Source organism: Neomonachus schauinslandi, chromosome 7, assembly GCF_002201575.2.
Source record: "Neomonachus schauinslandi chromosome 7, ASM220157v2, whole genome shotgun sequence".
NCBI classification, from domain to species: Eukaryota; Metazoa; Chordata; class Mammalia; order Carnivora; family Phocidae; genus Neomonachus; species Neomonachus schauinslandi.
In genome coordinates, this window is record NC_058409.1 from 125,877,432 (window position 1) to 125,898,809 (window position 21,378).

A 21,378-nucleotide genomic window follows, 5' to 3' on the forward strand; every position below is an offset into this window, starting at 1 on the left:
TGATCTCCTTTCTACCAAATCGCAGGCATTTTCTGAGTGTCATGCCCTCTTTTGGTCATGGTAACTCTCCATTCAAACTACGGAGAATCCTGTGAGCTCTAACAGGAATTTCACTGGCTGCCAACAGCGCTGGGAAGGACTGTGGCTTCTGGGATCCCTCCCGGATGTCAGGGAACCAGTCCTGGAGCTTAAAAGAAAATTTCTGACATCTAAAAAAAAATGTTAGAAATTTTCTGCTAAACTCTGGTCACCTTCAAAGGCCCAGGTTCTCCCCCGAGGTGCAGCCTGCCCTGTCCTCTCTCATCTCTCTGGCGGTGGGTGCTCGTGCTTAAGTGCCAGGTCCCTTAAGACTTCTCTCCTGAGCAACATTCTGGCAAACACTTTCTCTGCAGGCACTGTGGGTTTCTAGCAATGATATTAAAAACAAAGGGGGCCAAATGTAATGTGGTTATCCTGGAGGAGAAAAAGGATGTTGGTGAAATTTGTTCCGTGAAATCTGAGTGAAGTCTGTAGTTTAGTTCATTGTGTTCTTCCAGGGTTAATTTCTTTTGCCAACTCGGGAGGGGCTGGGTGAGGGGTTCTTCACGGGAGCACTCTGCATTATCTCTGCAACTTTTCTATAAATCTAAAGCTAGCTCATAATTAAAAAAAAAAGTTTATTTGAATAAAAGGGGAGAGGAAGATACTTACTTAACCGACCAGCCTTTTCCAGAAGGCAGATCCTGGGGGGTTTCACCCACATGATGGGCTGAACTGGGTGCTCCAGGCTCACTGGCTTTAGGGCTGCTTCCTCCTGGACAGGCCCAGTCCCCCCGCTTCATGGGGCATGAAAGGGCAGTGGACCCACTGAGGCCTGCAGCGGGAGAGCCAAGCGACCTCCTGGGGACGATTTCCAGCTCCGTTTTGAAGAGCACGGCGGCGGGCCCTGCTGCGAAATCCTCACTGCAGAGCTTGTCAAGGTCGGGCATGCTCAAGGCTCGCAGCTCCTGGAGCTTGGAGCGGGGTAAGGGCGAGGGCTGGCTGTGGCGCACCGAGGACTTGTTCCTCTTGCTGGGAGAGGTTGGAGCCGCAGCTGGGGTGGGACTTCCAGAAGGACCAAGTGGTTTCTTTGGGGCCGAGTCAGGGCCCTTGCTACCGGCTCCCGCCGGGTTCTGCCGGGAGACCGTCAGCGTCGTGCTGGACGGGGACTTGGTCATTTGGGGGGGGAGCGTGCTGGCTTCACTTTGGCTTTCGCTGCAGGAGCTCAGGCTGCGTCTCAGTGACCTCGCTGTGGGGTCAGCAGGGTGGCTGAGGCTCCCGGAGACAATGCTGCCAGACGACCGTCTCCCAATGGGAGGCTTGGAGCTTACTGACAAAAAGGGGGACGCCCCAGACTTGGCCACCAGCCGGTCAGAATTGGCCAGGTTCTCGAAAGACTTGATCCTCTGCTTCACAGAGAAAAATGAGGTAGATTCATAGTTCTGCTCAGGGTAGTAATGTCTTCTGGTGACTTTGATTTTGTCTGTGACTAGGCAGCTCCTTTCTTGCACCAAAAGGACATCCCCTTCGTCTGTGGTCGGAAGGTTCCTCAATGTCTCCAGAAGGGGCTTTACGCTATACACACCCTGTCCGTTAGCCAGGCCAAGGACACTGCCTCTGGAGGCCTTGGCCTCAAGGAGGCCCCCACTCGTTGCAGGGATCTGGCTGTCCCGATGAGAGCGACCTGGGCTGTGCAGGGCATGGCCCTCCCGGCCAAAGTGGCTTGAAAACTGGGCGGGCATGGAGTAGGTCCTGGTGGCTGGCCTTGGCGTGAAGTACGGATGGTCATCTAGCACTGGGCCCCCTGCTGTGCCATTCCTGGGCATCCCTAGGGAGCCTGACGCCTGGCTCGCCTTCCCCTGGGAGGAATCTGCCTTTTTAGCAGGCAGTTGTGGGGAGGAGGAGGAAGAGGCCAGTTTTGCCATCCTGGAAGATCGCTGGGTTTCCTGCCCCACCTGGGAGGCACGAGATGGGAGCGACGAGGGACGATTTGGGGACGGCTCCAGTGACTGGTGACAGGGTCTGATTTCAGTCTTCTCCTGACAGTTGCTCTGGGCCCAGAACCCTCCTAGTCTGCCACTCTCGGCCGGCTTGTCACCGCAGGCATCCTTTGGCATTCTTTCACAAGAAATTTCAACTATTTTCAGCTGGTTGGTTCTTTCTAGGGGATCGCCAGCAATTACTTCGCTTCCTTTGTTGCCAGTCACCCCTGGTTGGGCGGCCTCCGGCGCTGGATCCGGCTGGCTGGACCCGGGAGGGGGTACCTCCTGCCCGTTTGCGGCCCTGGACGCGCTGCCCCCCGAGGCTGCAGGGGGCGCCCTGCTCTCTGGTCCACCGCGGGGAGAGGCGGCGGCGGCCGCGCGGGCTCTGTCGGGCTCTGCGTGGAAAGCCGCCTGGGATCGATGGCCCGCACCTTGCTCCGGAAGAGTCTTGGGGGAGGCGTGGGGTGAAACGAAGGCTGTGATGCTCGCCTCGGATGTGGGGGGCTTTGGCGGCCGGCTCTCCAGCACGCACTGGGGGGGCATGGGAGGGGCTGGGGCGTTCTTGTCCGGCTCCTCGTGCTCGGCTGTGTGGAACCGGGGGGCCGCGCCCTTAGGAAGCATTCTGTGGGAGGTCTGGGGTGAAATGAGGGGTTTCCTGGGGTCCATCCCACCAGCCTTGGCCATAGGAGCAGCAGGGGCCTCCGAAGTGACTTTGCTTTTGCTTTTGATGCTCAGTCTCTTCAGCTTAGGACCGGATTTGGGTTTCTGACAGTTATTTAAAAGTGTTTCCACTGAACCTTTTTTAGGTGGGTCTTTATTTTCCAGACTCACTTTTGGCTGAGGGGGGCTCTGAAGCCCAGCAACCCCCTTTTTGTGGCTGGAACTTGACCCCTGACTTTTGGAGTCAGGGCTTCTGGCGGGCACCACGGGCTGCTCCCTTTCAGTTTTGCCCTGTGCATGCATACCATGGTTATTTTTATTTATTTCTTTAAACCAGGCCATGATGGGCCTCCTGGAGATCATTTTTGGTTTCTGGAGCACGTCATCCATGTCTTGACTTTTGGAGATGTGCAGATTCGTCAAAACGGATTCTCCATTCTTAGGGACATTCACACTGAAGGCGGACTGGTTTTCAGCTTCATTGACATTTGTCTCTTGTTTTTTATTTGGGGTTTTGTCACCCAGCAGGTCATGTTCTAAACCATTTACCATGTTCAGATTGCTGAGAGTGACCGGGAGGTTGTGAAAATGCCTGGCGCCTTTAGGAGGCTGGCCGTTCTCCACGGCTGAACTGGTGCTGGCGGCTTCCATGGTTTCTTCTTCACAGGGGGGCCTGGGGTTCTGTAATATCCTTCTGTCTGCATGAAGTTCATGCTCCCGAGAGCTTATATCCGAGAGAGAAAATGGCTGGGAAGAGTTTGGAATTGAAGGGCATGAGGTGCTTGGCACAAAGGACGCTCTCTCACATGGATTTCCCACCACTTGACTCAGAGCACTGTGCTTTAATGGCAGAACTTTGGCCAACACAGGGCAGGTTGCAGCCTGGACAGGTGCCTGAGCAGTGGTTGAGGGGGGGTTGGGGGAGCCATCTGTAGAACAAATCTCGATTTGCTCCTCCTCAGACTCCGTAGTGTCTTCCTTGTGAGAAGACCCCTGAGAACAAGGAGGTGACCAATTGTCCCCAGTGGAAGCTCGTGGGGCTTCGGTGAGTGATTCAGGGTCAGAAGACGAGTCCTCCGCATCACCATACATGGATGAGAGAGATGGCTCTGTGCTGTCACCTAGGCCCGACAGGGACATGCTGTCTTCGTGAAAATTGCTGAAATTTCTAGAGTAGTTGCTCAAAAAGTTTTTGTTCACAGTAAAATGTTTGTCAGGATTAATGGAATCCAAAACCGAAGGCTGGGAGGCCCACTGTGGGTGAGGGGGCTGGCCAGCAGCTGCCCAGGCCCTCCTCGGGGTGGGGGTCTGGTTCCCCATGACTGGCTCAGCAGCGTGGGAACTTCCGCTTCCAGTTCCTGCTGGAGGCTGGCCCTGAGAATGTCCCTCTTGACTCAGCCGGTCCCCTTTCTGAGGAGACTGAAGTCCTGGTTCTGAAGCATCCAGCTCCTTGATGAGTCTGTCAATGTCAGTCACGGGGCTGCCCCCACTTTCTCGGGGGCAGCAGTGGCCCGAGACACTGCCACACACCCCGTCAGCCTTGTCAGCAGGGGACGGCAGGGTAGGGCTGGCCTGCGGGGCCCTCTCAGACCCAGAGTCTGTTGTCTTGAGCAGAGCAGAGCCCTGGGAGTTTTCAGGAACGAGGACTCCTGTTTGCAGAGTCTTGCTGTGGTTACCGGGAACTCTCTGTCTCTCCTCCTGGGACGTGAGGTCTCGGGACAGGACGGTACTAGCTGGAGACGCTCCGTCTGCCTCAGGTCCTCCCCTGTGGGGAGCTGCCTTCCTGGGCGAGCTGGCTTCTGGGGCTGCTGGAGTGTTGCCGAAGTCATGCCGAGCCGCTGTCATCTTCCCGGGGGGTGAGCTGTGCTCTGGGGCGAGTCTGACTTGACATCTGTCCTCAGACTCCGGAACCCTGGGTGACACTGGCTCTCCGGGGTCCTCAGGCCGCCTGGCTTGCTGTGTGTCCACTGATGTCTCGCTGGGGTCAGGGTGAGCTGCCCCCTTCTGCCCTGGAGTAGGGACGAGGTCTGGGGGGCCATCCAGTCCTGGGTTGAGAATATAAATGAAAGGTGGGGTGATAGGGGAGAGAGAGGGGAAAATGAGAAAATAGAAAAACCCTAATTAAAAAAAAAAAAAAGGAAAACTTAATCTCAATTTTTTTTTTTTTCCAGAAGGACCTGCCACAACCTAAATGTAGCCTTCTTGTCGTTCTCTTTTTGCCTCTGAAATTACAGAGCACTCACATCTAACAAATACCACCCTGCTCTAGATGCTCTGAAATAACTCAGACTGGCTGGAAGAATAGACCTTTGTTTCTGCCCTTTTCTCTCTTGGTTATTTTTAAGGATGGGGACACCAGAAATCCTTCACCTGAGTCTCTTTACACCGTCCGCTCTGATGGCTTCAAAAGCTACAGGAGCCAGGCTGTGGTTCTGTTTCATCCCTTAGCCTTGCGCTCATTCTGCGGAGGTCTCAGGTCTCCAGTTTAGCTCTCATTGTGGGTTTGGCCTCACGGTGTGGGATTGTGAGCTGTGCAGTAAAGTATAAAACAGGTGCTGACCTTTGGGGACTTACTGCTCATGCAGGAGAGGAGAGAGGAGGCTAATTTGGGAAGACACACAGGAGCTGCAGAAGGGTGCAGGCTTGCGCCGCGTCTGAGCTGTGTCTTGAGCGTGTTCAGAGGACTGGGAGTACTGGAGGGCCACATGACCCGGGAAGTGTGGACAGAAGGGGTGGGGACCTGACGGGGGTCCTGGGGGGAGAGTTGACCACACAGTGATGAGGAGGAAGATGAAAAAAAAAAATGGAATGAAAGCAGGGAAGAAAGAGCATGTGATCGGAGGGGTGCAGGGAAAGGTGTTGATGCCAAGGACAGCAGGAAACAGTCATTCCACGAGGTGGGTCCGGAGAGCCACGGTCCTGGAGGTGCCTCCCTATAAGGCCCTGCACATTCTTGGGCTCATCTGTCTGCCCCTGGCACATGGCATCTGATAATCAGGGGAAACTGGTATAAAAGAGAACATTAGATTTGCTGTTTTCTTAGGAACCAGGGGTTACAGTGAAACAGTCACAATGAAAGCACCTGCTTTGAGAAGACTGTCTCCCCAAATGCTACACTCCTTCCACATCTCCCACGCAAACCATCTTAACTGCATATGCCTTTCCCCTCCTGAAGTTCCTATGTCAACAATTAAGGACTAATTATCAGGACTTAGCACTGTGCTAAGAGTTTTTCATGCGCTTAATTTTCCTCCCAACACCGTGAGGTAGGTCCTGTCACCATCTGCTTTGGAACAGTAGGGAACTGAGGCACAGCGTGGCTTAGCAATGGATCCAGGGTCACAGAGTGTATAGCCAGAGGTCACCTGGGAAGTCGGCCCCGCAGCCCACCCCATTCTCTAAACCCTGACTGCATGACCTCTGTGTAGAGAGCACCTGGCCACATCCAGACCCCTGTGGAGACTGTGCGTAACTTCCCCGGGCCCCCGTGGAAGGCGGGGGACCTGCCAAGATTTGAATCTGTGGGCTCCTGTCCTTCTCTGCTCAACCTTTTGAATTCCCTTCTGCTTCTGCTGGTACCAACTATGGGGAAAAGTCATGACGACACAAAAGGAGGGGATTTGAAGGTTATTCTTTAGCTTCGGATTCACTTGCTGAACAAACCCTAAATTTTTGTTAGCAATTTGACTTTATTGCAAAGTGTGTAACTGAAAAGCGTTTTTTTTTTAAATTTTTTTTTATTAAAGATTTTATTTATTTATTTGAGACAGAATGAGAGAGACAGAGAGCACATGAGAGGGGGGAGGGCCAGAGGGAGAAGCAGGCTCCCTGCCGAGCAGGGAGCCCGATGCGGGACTCGATCGCGGGACTCCAGGATCATGACCTGAGCCGAAGGCAGTCGCTTAACCAACTGAGCCACCCAGGCGCCCTGAAAAGCGTTTTTGAGGGAGATTAAATGACATAGAGGCAGTCCTTGATGTCACCTTTCAAAATGATCCTTCCCTTGTACCCCTCCCCCCCCAACACACACAAATGTCCCATAATGGGAAGGATGTTGACTCAATTATGGCACATGATGGGGAGGAGGGCCCAGCAGCCTTTGCAGACGATGTTGCAGGTGCAGAAGGACATGGAAGACACGGGTGCAGTTTCCTAGCTAGAGTGGGGCACAGAGGGGCTGAGACGGACACGTCAGTGCTTAGGAGGGCCTGCCAGGGGCCAGCACCGGTCATGCAGGCCAAGAGCATCTTGCTGACCTCAGCAGGCTGCGCAAACATTATCTTCTGCGGATGCAGGAGGTACAAAATGTTTCTCAGTGCATTTGATTTCACGAGAGCCGAGTGTTGAAATTCTGAAGGGCAGGAACTTCTCTGTGTCATCTCATGTCTCATTCATTAAGGTACCCGTCACAAAATAGGTAGTGTCAAGCGGCTGAAAATGGACATACTCTGATGTGGAAATAAAGCTATGAGTTTAGGCACAACGATCTAGTGAAGTTGTTAAATGCAGGCAGCTTGTAAATATCATTAATCTGTGTAAGAGGTGTTTTTCCCCACAAAGTTCTCCACATGTAGCATTTTTATTAGGGTAACTTCTGCCCTCCCATCTTAAAGCTTAACAAGCAATGAAATAATCTTACCTGTCCCGGGTTGTTGCCCCTGCTCTGGTGCAGCTTCGAGCAGGTTCTCGGTGCCGTGGCCAGCATCTGGGTGGGGCGGGGCACCGGCAGGCCCCCAGTTGGCAGGGACACGCCCATCGCTGATGGTCTGCTTCCCCAGAGGTTCCTAGCCCAATGACAACCACAAGTCACTGTCGACAGCTTTCAGGTTTTCTGCACCCTAAGACATCACACACGGAAAAGCGCTGCTTTGGGAAATTTCAGAGAGCCCTCGACTAGGAGCCACAAGATCCAGATTCAGGGTGTAAGGCCTGCTAGAAATTGCATGGTCTTGTTACTCTTCCTAAGCCTCGGTTTTCTCAACTTTGAAATGAGGGTGATCAGGGAAATGCAAATCAGAATCACGCAGAGATGTCACGTCACACCTGCAAGGGTGGCTATGATCCAAAACAGAAATAACGGGTGTTGGCGAGGATATAGAGAAATTGGAACTGTGTGCATTACTGGTGGAAATGGGAAATGGTGCGGCCACTATGGAAAACGGTATGGAGTTGCCTCAAAAAAATAAAAACGGAAATACCATACGATCCACATTTCACACTTCTGGATATATCCCAGAAGAATTAAAGCAGGTTCTCTAAGAGATATGTGTACTCCCATGTGGGTAGCAGCGCTGTTCGCAATAGCTAAGATGTGGAAGCAGTTCAAGTGTCCACTGACAGAAGAATGGATAAGCAAAATGTGGGATTGACGTACAATGGAATATTACTCAGCCTTAAAAAGGAAGGAAATTCTGACACATGCTACAACAGGGCATTATGGACAGTGACATTATGGGCAGTGAAATAAGCCAGTCACAGAAAGACAAATACTGTCTGATTCCATTTAGATGAGGTACTGAGAGTTGCCAACATCAGAGAGACAGAAAGCCTACTGGCGGTTTCTGGGGGCTGGTGGGAGGGGGAATGGAGAGTTATTGTATAATGATACAGAGTTTTCTGGAGACGGCCGTGATGGTTGCACATTATGAACATACACCACTGAACTGTACACTTTTGTTAAGTGTATTTTACCACAGTAGAAAAACTGGGAACAAAATGGGGATAAGGTTTGCCTTGTCTAACTCACAGAGTTTAATTTTTTTAACTTTTCTTTTTTTGAGCGAGCGAGCGAGAATCCTAAGCAAGTGCCATGCTCAGCATGGAGCCTGACACGGGGTTTGATCCCATGACCCTGAGATCATGACCCAAGCCGAAACCAAGAGGTGGACACTTAACCTACTGATGCACCCAGGCACCCCTCATAGAGTTTTAAATAAAACATGATGAAATGAGCCATTATAAAAATCACATGCAGCCCACAAAAGGCTGTATCGACGGAAGGTGTTATTGTCTTTATACTGCATAGTGATACCCAAGACTGGAAGATCAGCCCTCAGCTTGGTACTTAGGGCTAGGACTTATCTGGATAAATGAAATTGACATTTAATACTCCAAAATTTCACTTTAGCCAAGTGTCAATTACTTTATCTTCCTTTCTTCTATCTAAAACCTACTGTAAAAAAAGAAACTCGCTAGGAAGTTAAATCAGATTTATTTGAAATTCACTCTCTGAGTTAAGGAGTCATAAAGTGGCCCAAAGGTGGCAGCAGAGGAGAGAGCTGAACTGTATTTTAAAATGTTTAATTTTATGTTATGTGATGTTCATCTCAATTTAAAAAATATTAAAAACAGTAGAAGACAACCCAGTTACCAAAGGTTTTTTCTTTTTAAGATTCCAATATTTGTAAATACTTAACGGCAATGCATTTTATTTTCTTTCTCATATATAAATGAAATGGTTATTTTTGAACTAAATTTTTTATGAGAAGAGTTAAACTTTTGTGCAAAACTTTTAAGTGCTTCTCAAAATTCTTATTGGGAATACTCATTTACAATAACAAAAGCTCTATATAGATATGAATATATTATTATGAATAACACCCCTGGTTTATATAGTTATCCAGCACTGGCTGAGGATACTTTTTGAAAGAAGGGGTTAACCTATTAGCTGAACATTGCATGTTAAAACACATATGCTAAAAAAAGAAGAAGAAGAAGGTAGCGGGAGGGGAAGAATGAAGCGGGGGAAATCGGAGGGGTAGACGAACCATGAGAGACGATGGACTCTGAAAAACAAACTGAGGGTTCTAGAGGGGAGGGGGATGGGAGGATGGGTTAGCCTGGTGATGGGTATTGAGGAGGGCACGTTCTGCATGGAGCACTGGGTGTTACGCACAAACAATGAATCATGGAACACCTCATCTAAAACTAATGATGTGATGTATGGGGATTAACATAAGAATAAAAAAAATTAAAAAAAAAAAAAAAAAAAACACATATGCTAGGGGGCCCTGGGTAGCTCAGTTGGTTAACCTCTGCCTTTAGCTCAGGTCATGGTCCCAGGGTCCTGGGATTGAGCCCCTGTGCTGGGCTCCCTGCTCAGTAGGGAGTCTGCTTCTGCCTCTGCCCCCCTGCCCCCACTTGTGCTCTCCCTCTCTCTCTCTCTCTCTCTCAAATAAATAAACAAAAATCTTAAAAAAAAAAACCCCACATATGCTAGTTGGAAGTAATAACATTTTTTAGGAGAATGAAAAAGATGCATGTATCTTTTTCTATACAGTTAACAAAAATCCCTTCTGCCTAATATGGTTTTTATGACTTCATGTTTTCTGGGTCTGTTTACACGTATGTGTGTATAAACTACTTGAACATGCATCTTTATAAATATGGCCTTAAAATCACCTCAGAGAGAATCTAGTTATGTTGAGATCGTAAACAACATTAGTTTCTCGTACTCTCTCCTTGCTTAAGTGGGGGTATACTGATTCAAAACGAGCAATTTGACAATTCTGGGTCGTTCTAGTGTATGTGTAACCAAGTTAATAACATAAATAATATTGACTTGCATCTAAAGTGGTGTGTTATAAATTTTTTTCTTCCCTTTAAGATTTTATTTTTAAGGGGCGCCGGGGTGGCTCAGTCGTTAAGCGTCTGCCTTCGGCTCAGGTCATGATCCCAGGGTCCTGGGATCGAGCCCCACAACGGGCTCCCTGATCGGCGGGAGGCTTGCTTCTCCCTCTCCCACAACCCCTGCTTGTGTTCCCTCTCTCGCTGTGTCTCTCTCTGTCAAATAAATAAATTAAAAAAAAAAATCTTTAAGATTTTATTTTTAAGTAATCTCTACACCCAGCATGGGGCTCGAACTTACAACCCCGCGATTGAGAGTCACATGCTCCACTGACTGAGCCAGCCAGGCGCCCCAGTGTGTGACCAGTTTCTAGCATGCCCATTATTTCACGTGATTCTCACAACAAGGGTATGAGTAGCTTTGATTACACATAATGACTGTAGAAAGTCTGAAAAAATGAGGGTCGCTCAGAACCTCATGAGCGGAGGGAATCACTGTTAAGCTGTGTTTGATGGTCAGCCCAGCTCTGAGAGATGATTGGGGTCGATAACTTGCCTCAATGGTCACCCAGCTCGTGAGTGGAGCAGACCCAGTGCTCTTCACCAGCCTCCCGCCGCCCTTCGCTCATCCACCATGGCCCCGTGTCCGGGTAAAAGAGCGATTTCATCTTCCGGCAGGATGATCGATGACCCGATCCCTGGGCACAGTCCCCCACCCGCCTGCTGACACACAGACAGGCTCCCGAGCAGCCCCTGGATGGCAGTGAACGACTGCTGAAACAGAAGCCTCCAACCGTGCCCCCCTTCCGGCAGGTTACCCCCCGCTTCCTCACACACTCCATACTCGCTCACACAGTAGTGACTCAGGTCCCAAGTTACGAAGAGGAAATCAGTTACCTTCTCCACAGTTCCCCCTGGATGAACACCAGTCCTGGTCTCTTTGACGGAAGTGGCCTGGACACATGGGTCGTCGACTCCATCGGTCAGGTGTACTGTCGCTGAGTTGCTGGGCCTGGCATCAGCCTCGGGCCTTCTGTGGTGTGGGCTGACCCTGGCCACTGGTTTGTGCCTGGACCCCAGGCTGTCATTCTTCTGCTGGGCGGACCTGGGGGTATCTGTGTTGCCCAGACTCTGGCTGCCCGTGTCGGCTTTGTATTCCAGTTTGGGCGAACTCCTCGATCCTGATAGTTCCTTCCTCCCTGAGCAGCCAGGGCCACCCTTGGGGGCTACTGCAGAGGCCAGCAGGTTGGCTGCATGGGGAGGAGTGTCCCCCACACCCTCTGGGACACTCTCCTCTGAGTCCCGTGAGCTGCCGAGGAGAGGCACTGAGGCCTTGCTGACCAGGGTTTTCTGGGGCTGTGCCCCCCGGCTGTTGATACCCATGACCTTGGAAGAGGTCATCAGGACGTGCCTCGAGTCGTCCTCCGCCAGAGGCCTGCTGGGACCCGGGAGGGTCCCCGGGAGGGAAATGCAGTCCCCTTCCCCGTCAAACTCTCCCTCATCGGTGGCATCGTCTGTGTCGTAGCACCCCACCCTCCTCTGGCGGAGGAGTGGGGTCCGGAGGAGCTGCGGGCTCCCAGGGAGACTGGCTTGTCTGGCAACCGTCACCTGCTTGTGGAGGAGCCCAGAGGCCCGCTGGCTTCCTAGTGTCACGAGGCTGTTGGCCCTGGGTTTTCCTGGCTCCTTGTGAGCTGGTGGGGATGGGGAAAGAAACGGCCAAATGAAATGGGGTTTCCCAGCCGGCCTGGTTTTGCACTCCCCCCCCCCAATTACACAGGAGCATCCCCACAACTGCCAGCCATTGATCCTCTGGCCACTGACCACCGGGCTTTAGTGATATGGCTTCTTGGGATTTGCACCCAGTGGACAGTGGCTTCTCGCTCTCCTTTTCCTACTGGTCTCCCTTTTTGTTTGCTTAAATTTTTTTTTTTTTTTTACTTCAACCTCTGGATTGTTTAGCTTAAACACATATGCTGCCTAGAGACAGAAATGTTTAATTCAACGCCCAGGATGCCTGCCACCACTGCTGGGGTTCACACTACATGCTGTTGCTGGGAAGTCCTCTTTGGGATGATGCCCGGAGAGGAACCAGCCCCACATGCTGGCACCTTCTTATCACATGAGACCCTTCCTTCATTTGCAGAGATGGGGGCGGGGGGCATAGAAGCTCCTAGAACATGGTACAGGGAAGCCTGAGATGATTATCGACGCGAGTTCCAAGCAGGGAGGAGGGAAGGCCCGTGCTGCTCAGCAGACCCTTCACAGCTTGCTGAATGCACGGAAAAGTACATGGGCTTCCACCATGTGACAGAAATGCTGCTGTCGGAGACAAGAGTATGCTTGTCCGCGGTTCCAAATGAGAGCCGGAGTGGTCAGGTCTGCCTGTCCTAAGACAGGGATGTTCTTGGGCAGACATTAGAAGTAAAAAAAGAACAAAGGGGAAAAAAAGCAGACCACAGCAGCCGAAGCCCGAGGAATCAGTATGGTTTGCGTCAGCTCATTCTCTCATACTATAGTGAGAGCGTGATCAAGGAGATTTGAAAACAACTGTCTGATAACATTGGTCTCTTATGAGTTCTGAATCTTTCACTCAGCTGCCTTCTAAAAAGAAGTCAGTTAGGGCCTGGTGAAGGAAGGGACCTGGAATTTCGCTAGGAATCCCCTAAAACAGAAGGCTGTTAGCTTGCCACCCTGATTGCATGCCATAAATTTCAAGATGATGCTCGGTAAACCGCATCTAAATGCTGTCCGGGTTAGTCACCTCCAACAGCCCGGGTACAGAACAGGCACCCAGACCCTTCACCCCAGAACCGACGGGCCAGTCAGCAGTGGGGGGCTGCATTTTCCAAAAATAAGTTCAGAATTTAGGGTACAAAGATGGCTTCTACTCGACCAAAGGCGTGGATTCCAGGTCCCTGTTCACATTATACCGCCCCGCTATGTAAACCAATGGGGCCCGAGTCAGAAAACAGGCGTTGTTGGGGCGCCTGGGTGGCTCAGTGGTTAAGTGTCTGCCTTCGGCTTGGGTCATGATCCCAGGGTCCTGGGATCGAGTCCCACATCGGGCTCCTTGCTCAGCAGGAAGCCTGCTTCTCCCTCTCCCGCTCCCCCTGCTTGTGTTCCCTCTCTCGCTGTCTCTCTGTCAAATAAATAAATAAAATCTTAAAAAAAAAAAAGAAAGAAAACAGGCGTGGTTTACTAGAGGTGCTAGCTGGCAGGCCACCGTCCTCGGAGGTGCTGCGGCCGCTGCCTGGGGAGTCCTCGTCCTCAGAGCCGGCCACCACGAGGTCTGACAGGGAGCCTGGGACACCGTGGGCAAAGTCCTGGGAGGCTTCGGGTTCAGAAATCAGGGCGTCCTGTTGGAGAAGACGGTGCGGGCTGATGGGGGAGGCGCGCCAGAGGCCGGTTATCCGAAACAGTAACTCCTGGCTTTCCAAGAACACTTCGTTCTCATCCACGGTCATTTGAAACAGTGGTGAGAGTAGACACCCACTTCCATTGACTCTAGGATGGCTAAATTAGACAACTGATGAAAATGGCAATGGTTGCTGCCAGACGAGGTTTTTAAGAGATTTTTTTTTTTTTTTGGCCAAATGTTTAGCAATGACCAGAAAAGCCACAGCAGCGATTTATCAACCATCCCAGGAAAACCACTGGGGGAAGAGATAGGAAAATGGAATGACATTCCAAGCCAGTGGTTCAGCCTAGTGATGGAACAGAAAAGAGGGGGTCTGAATCCTGTGCTCAGATCCACTGGGACTGAGGAATCACCAGCTGGGAAACATTCTAGTCTCCTTAAAGTCACAGGTCCCCCGAAAACCAACCGGAGACCCCTTTATTGTGGAGCAGTTTGAAAACTGTTTTTAAACTGAAGCTCAGTTCTTTTATTTTGTTGCTCTATTCTTTTCTTAGATGAGTATTTAATAAAAGAAACACATATTTGTATTTGTTCTCAAATTAGCATTGTTGCCGTAGTCTGTAAAGTGGCTAAAATGACTCCCGGACAAAGATATGGGCTGGGCCCTCAGGTTTGAATTCTGGGCCCCAGGAACTGGTTCATGGGCCAGCTGAATGAGGCAGCAGTGTGCCTTGACTCACCTTTTTTGCAAGAGAGGGACTCTTCAAGGGGGTACCTGTTGGAGAGAAAATTCACCATAATGTCAAAGCAGCAAAGCATACGTCCTTACAAATAGGTTCACATTCTTAACCACAAAAGAAGGAGCCAAACATATTAACCCCTCTTCGCTTGACTGACACTGATGGGCCACGTGTGTAGGTATAGACATGCATGCACTCAACCCGGGTACCCGATCCCTACTCCATCCCACCTCCCAAGGTTCTGCTCATGCTTCAAGCCCGAACGTGGATGTTACCACCTCCATGATAATCCCAGTTGGAGGTAACTTCTTCTGAATCTTAAAAGTATTTTATACTACCCATACACCAATTTTCATACACACAGTACAATGTAATTATAAGTGGATGCCCCTCATCTCCCTTCCTCAACTATTTATAAGGCTGAGACCCTCACTGATCTGACCCCACAGTGCTCAGCATTGCACCTGGATCTAGGAAGTATTCAGTGATATTTGTTGAATGGATTGAAGGATCAATGAACAAAGAAATGCCACTCAAACTCCTGAAGGAACTCGGTGGAGGGTTGAATACCTATTTTGGTTTTTAGTAGAAGGATGAAAAGATTTGGCATTGAAACTTTAAATTATATGCCATGAGCAAAAAGAGCTTGCACATGAGGTTCATAGCTTAATAAAATCTTTTGTAAATGATTGTGGGCATACGCCGGGATTATGAGAGGGCAGTTTGCAGGCAGGTCAGGAGAACGGGCTGGCCGAATAAAGAGCCCGTTATGGCTGGGGCCACTTTAAATATATTAATTATGGATGCAAATAATCAGGGTATTCCATGGCTGCCAAAAAATCCTATGCCTTCCTTTTCCTCCGACAACCAGTAACTCACGTCTCAGTTTCTTTTTCTCCCGACATCAGTCTTGACATCAGTAATATCTTGAGTTGAGACATGTTTGCAGAGTCCCTTTGAATTTCCATTCTACTGGAAACATTACTTTTAAAACTTGATGCAATGTTTCCAATTTGAAATTCATAGGAAATTCTTACTATCTCAATCCTTCTCTGCCTGAACTTTCCCACTTAAGACGGGGGAAATCATGATTTGGGGAGCTTCTACTATTACTCTTCTTCAGTTGAAACTTAAAAAAATATCTACTTATTATTGAAGTAAGGCTGCCATACTGGGTGGAAACCTTTAGTTCACGTAAAGACACCCCAGGCTTTGGAACGGAGAACACTCTGCATCTACCAAACAACTGATATTTTGGTATTACTTTTTACCTAGGCCATTTCAGATGAATTGTACATAAACACATGAAATGCTGTTAACTCATTTTTGTAAATTATCTCATAGTGTAAGAAGCATGCATGATTAGAACTTTAATAAGGCACATTAAATAACAGCAGAAATCAAAAGTAGCAGCTAGGAGCAAGCACAGGATCTCTTTGACAATGACTTCTGCCAAATCTGGTCATGACAAAGACTCTAATATCACAGCATGGGGCAGGGCCCCCTGGGGGAGCTTCCTGGAAAGCTCTACTCATGCTGGACGAAGACGTGCAATTACAGTACCTAAGCCTGGAGAGGAGCTGGCCTCTTTGCTCTCCTGATAAGTGCTGCGTGCGATCACTGCGTCCATTTCCTGCTCGGAAACCTGATTTTCAGCAGAAAGCACAAATGAGATGGTTTTCTTTCTTTATTTTTCCCCAATAAAAGTAGCTAGGACCTGAGTCAGAGGCTGAGTGCAGATAAAGAGGGACACCACAGCGCCAAAGATTATGACAGTCCTCGGAAGCAATAACTCAGGGCATATAAGGACAGCCGAGTTAGCTGATCGCTTCCAACAATATGTTCAAAACAAGACCTTCGGCTGGTTCCCGAAGTCATTAACGCGCCCAGGTGCTATAGTTACCAACCACATGGCTGATACCTGCCTCTCTAGAACACTCACTTCTATTTCTTTTCTTCCTAGATTTTATTTAAACAATTGCAAACCTACATAAAGCTTGTAAGAGCAGCACAAGAGGAGTATACTCTTCACTGTTGTGGTTTTACACATTCTGCCATATTTACACTCATGCTCTTTTTTAAAGATTTTATGTATGTATGTATGTATGTATTTATTTATTTATTTGACAGAGAGAGAGAGGGAGGGAGAGAGAGAAAGCACATGAGCAGGGGGAGAAGCAGAGGGGGAGGGAGAGAGAATCTGAGCACGGAGCCTGATGCAGGGCTCGATCCCATGACCATGAGATCATGACCCAGGCCAAAACCAGGAGTCGGAGGCTTAACTGACTGACAGCCATCCAGGCTCCCCACTCATGCTCTTTCTTAATACACACACACACACACACACACACACACTGCTTCACTTTTTACTAAACCATTTGGAAGTTAGTTGCAGACATCATGAACGTTCACCCAGAAATATTTTAGCATGTATCTCCTCAAAACAAGGACATTCTCTTCAATAACCCTGGTACTATTACCATTCTAGGAAATTTAACATTGACACAAACGACTGTCTAATTTACATTTCATATTCCAATTTAGCCAACTGTCCTAATACTATCCTTCAGAAACACTATTCCAAGTGTGTCTGTAGACAGAAGTAGTTCATAGGAAATTTGATGCCAGCTTGCGATGAGATAGGTTTTTCCTCCAGAATGCTTATCAACACTCAGTTTCTTTCACCAACAGTGTCCTCCTGGGGAAAAAGTGCCCACTGAACTGAGTGGTGTACATCGTGAGGTAACTGATTTGCATTCTGGTGCGAGCTCCTTATCTTGTGGATCTTAGTAGATGGTCACCAGCCAACACCTTTGCATAGTAATGCTTCATAGAAATTTCATTTTTGGCAATCCAGAATTCAATTCAGGGTCTAGTTGTCATGTCTTTTTAGACTTCTTTAATCCAGAACATTACTGAGCCTTTCTTTGTCACAATACTGATACTTTGGAAGAAACCCAGGCCAATCAAACCCCCAATTAGGATTTGTGTGATAGTTTCTTCATGCTAAGATTTAGATTATGCATTTTTTTGGCAGAAAAACTACAAAAACTGTTTCCTTCTCATGCTTCAGAGGGGCACTCAGGGTCAGTGTTTCATGTTTCATGGCTGGTGATAACTTTGACCACTTGGTTAGGATGGAGTTCACCAGATTTCTCCACTGGAATTTTTTTTTTTTGGTCATCGAGTGATCTATGAGGAGACAGCTTGAGACAACATCAATATCCTGCTCCCCAGTATATTTTTACTCAATGGTTTTAGTATCATTGATGATTTTTATTTGGATCAATTTTTACAATGAACTTTTCAAAATAGTCATTTTATAACTCTTTTCTTTCTATATTTACTGGAATCATGGTAGATTCATGGATTTTTTCCCCCCATCAGTTGTTATCCATAACTGTCATTATTCACGGAAAAGAATTTTTTAAAGCCTGACATACGCTGAATTATGAGATATTTTAAAAGACAATTACATAACTTGCACAGAATTTCTTTTTTAAAGGTAAGAATACTGTAAACTTAGAATGGTAATTTTGTGTAGTAAAATAACATTTAGCATAAATAATATTTGGATAAGCATAGCAATTTGTCCTCATAAGTAAATAAAGCTATGCAGGATTCAGCATTACATTTTAACCTAACAGATAAATCATGATCACATCATGTTTTTGTAATACTTCCTAGCAGGTCTCACAGGAAATAAAACACATACACATACATGCACACAGGCATATACATGTGAATACACACACACACATACTTCATAAAGCAAAGAGTAATTTTGTATAAATGAGTCAGGGAAAAATATCACCTTAGTGGTTGCAAATTTTTCTTGACATTAGACTTTCAATATTTGCAACTGTTTTTCTGAGTGGGAAAAAAATGGTTGGGGTTTGGAACAAGTGAAAGATTTCCTGGATAATTCTATTCGTGCTGAGAGCCCCAGTACCAGTTAAAAATGGACCCTTCTGACCTTCTTCTGGCAAGTCCAAACCTTAGCTTGTCTAGACCTGGAGGGTTTGAATATCCCAGTTGGGCAGCCACTGCTTCAGTCATTATGAGAAACAGAAGAAAAGAAAATCCTTGTGGTATTTCTATTGGAACAACATGAAAACTAAGGAAGCACATACATTCAGTACCAAAATGTACTATTGGCATGAAATGGGGGGTGAGCGGTATAAAAATACATTAAACATAAAGTGGAATCTTGACCAAAAGAAAAATATAGTATGATGTTACAACTAAGAACACCATGTTTACCTAGGAAGAAATGTGAAATCTAGTCAAACAAATACTGAAATCTGGTTTTGCTGGATGTATCTCCAATGCCATCACGACAACCATTTTACTGTGGCTAGACACATGAATCAACCGGTATTCAACAGGCTCGCAGACCACCAGGCCATCAGGATTATTATGCTTTGCACGGAAATGGCATTTTGATGTTTGATTGTATTGGCAAATTGGGCAGATGCTTTTGGGCTGAGTTGAAGCAGACCTCCAAACAAATCGTGACCTGTGCTATGTTGGAATGGATTCTGAAGTCAGACGTGCCTGAAGCCAATGACTGCAAATCACTGAGAACTGATTTTTTTATAATGTTGCTGAGGGACGTGCTGGGTCAGCCCAAGCTTATTGGACTGCTTTGGAAGAGGGAAGGGGGAAGAGGGTATGGCCATTAAGGTGATGGAATCCAAGGGAGGACCCTGGAGGAAGGAGCCAAGACTACTCTAGCTGTATGAGGCAAAATGCTGTTAAAAATGACCCAAAGAGAGCCATGGGGGACAGCAGGAAGACAAAGGAGAAGAGGCTGTAAGAGAAAGTGTTAGGATTACAAAATAGAAAGGAGGAAAAATAGGAAGTGACAAGAAAAAAATGGAAAAAGGTAGAAGCAGACTTGGTTCTATATGAATGATATTCAAGAATTTTTTATTTAAGACATAAATGAGAATGCATGTAGACAAGAGAAAACAATCTGGGGAAAGAAACAGTAGCGGAGTTGACTTTGAATTAGTCCAATGGCAATTGTTGACCAACCAAGCACTGTGGAGAACCAGTACCACAGACCCCACTAAGACACTAAAAATGATGCCATAAAATTAACCCACTAAAGAAATCTCAGACATAGGAGGACCCACGAGGTCTCTCCGCACAGACTTCTTACTCTCAAAATGGCATACAAGTCCATTAAGCACAGTAGCCTGGGCCCATTTAGGACATAACAGTATAAATGATACAGAGGAGGTGGTCATAGGACAGGCACAAAAAGGGCTAATGTTCTTTTTTTTTTTTTTTTAAAGATTTTATTCATTTATTTGAGAGAGAATGAGATAGAGCATGAGAGGGGGGAGGGTCAGAGGGAGAAGCAGACTCCCCGCTGAGCAGGGAGACCGATGCAGGACTCGATCCCGGGACTCCAGGATCATGACCTGAGCCGAAGGCAGTCGCTTAACCAAGTGAGCCACCCAGGCGCCCAAGGGCTAATGTTCTTAAGGAGCATTTTGAGTTGTTGGAAGGAAAAGGTTAAATTTTGTAAAAATACAACCTGATTGCCAATATTAGAGACAAGCTAATTTAAAAAGATTTTTACATCAAGTACTCAAAACAACAAAAATGTAGTGCTCAACGCCAGTAGAATCAAATTTGCTCAAGTGGCTTCTGGTTAACCTAAAAAAATTCAAAACTGCTTAAGTATAGAAAAGATACAACTAAATATCAGCAAAGGCCAAGGATACAGGGGCTATGATTATCAGCAAATTCAACAATGTGATAATGATGCTGAAAGAAATTAGTGGGCTCTTAAGCCTTAATTACAGAAGTATTCTGCTCAGGTCGAGGATGGCCTGGAGGGACCATTTAGTCCACTGCTCTCAGATTTTCTTGATGCAGAAACCCAAAAAAGGTTAAGTATCTCACCAGAGATCAAACAACCAGCTGGGACTTACTCAGAACTGAGCACTCTTTATCTTCTACCACATTTTATATTCACCAATAACAATGTCAAAATTTTCTAATAAAATTTCTAAGAGTAGGAAGACAAAGACGTCCAGATCAATGATTTGTTTCCCATGTGTATCGGTTACCTTGGTCACCGAGTGACCACAAGCTGACGATTCCCATGCCCAGCTGGGTAAACTGTCTCACCAAAGAGCGCACATCATCATAGGAACACGTGTCTCACTGCTTCAGGACAAACAGCCACGCCATCTTCCCATACTCAGAACAATATGAAATACTTCACCTTTGGGTTAGGGTGCCGGCCGATGACAAGGCGCACGGGTCCTGGGGGGCATTTGCTCAGGATGGTATGGACCTTGCTTAAAGCAGCATGGCGGACGTTGACCGAGTTCACTTCCAGGATTTGATCTCCGCGGCTAGGGAGGACAAATGACCAACACTCTGTGGTAACAGTTAGCTTTTTACAAGATCTCCTTCTGGGAGAGGTTTATAATATGAAATCTTTTCTGAATACCTTAAACAAGCAAATGACATCCTTTTGTCTTTGCATATGGGAAAAAAGCAACACATTCATAGAAACAAAGCAATGTACATAGCAATACTTTGAACAGGTATTATTATTCCTATTATTTAGATAAGGCCCCAGGCTCAGAGAGGTCACCCTGATGTCACACACTGTTGAACTCAGGTCCGTCTACCTTTTGATCATCACAAGATAGCCCCTTGACCACCATCATTTTCTTTTTTCCTACCATCTTGAAATGATTATTGTAATATAATTTGAGGAAGAAATACCTGAAGCTCAAAGGTTACCCAAGAGTTCGTAAAACCGTTTCAAATTTGAACAAATGAGAAATTGGGGACAAGATGCCCATTTTGACTTGAAATTATAGGCAGAGAACTCGGTATGAGAGAACAAAGACTCTTTATGTGGGGTTTGAAGAATGTTCATTTGGCAGGCTCCAGACATATGGAACCATTCAAGAAAGAAACATCATCTTGGGATGTCATTAAAGGATTTTTTTTCCTGGGGTTCTAAAAGTATATTTTCTTTAATGTACTTTCGATGATTTGCTAAAAAATTTTTTTTGTA

The 21,378-nt window shown here is 47.4% G+C and overlaps 1 protein-coding gene across 1 annotated transcript in view; it reads right to left on the minus strand.

The window, feature by feature from the left end:
• The window catches only part of PDZD2 (PDZ domain containing 2), a 217,703-nt gene that overhangs the window by 11,725 nt on the left and 184,600 nt on the right, over positions 1-21,378 (minus strand). The window contains exons 13-19 of the mRNA XM_044917177.1: positions 20,569-20,701; positions 15,888-15,969; positions 14,325-14,359; positions 13,426-13,582; positions 11,124-11,917; positions 7,300-7,444; positions 691-4,705 (exon numbers count right to left, since the gene is read on the minus strand). Coding sequence (XP_044773112.1) covers positions 691-4,705; positions 7,300-7,444; positions 11,124-11,917; positions 13,426-13,582; positions 14,325-14,359; positions 15,888-15,969; positions 20,569-20,701 — 5,361 coding nt within the window. The remainder of the gene's footprint in view (positions 1-690; positions 4,706-7,299; positions 7,445-11,123; positions 11,918-13,425; positions 13,583-14,324; positions 14,360-15,887; positions 15,970-20,568; positions 20,702-21,378) is intronic.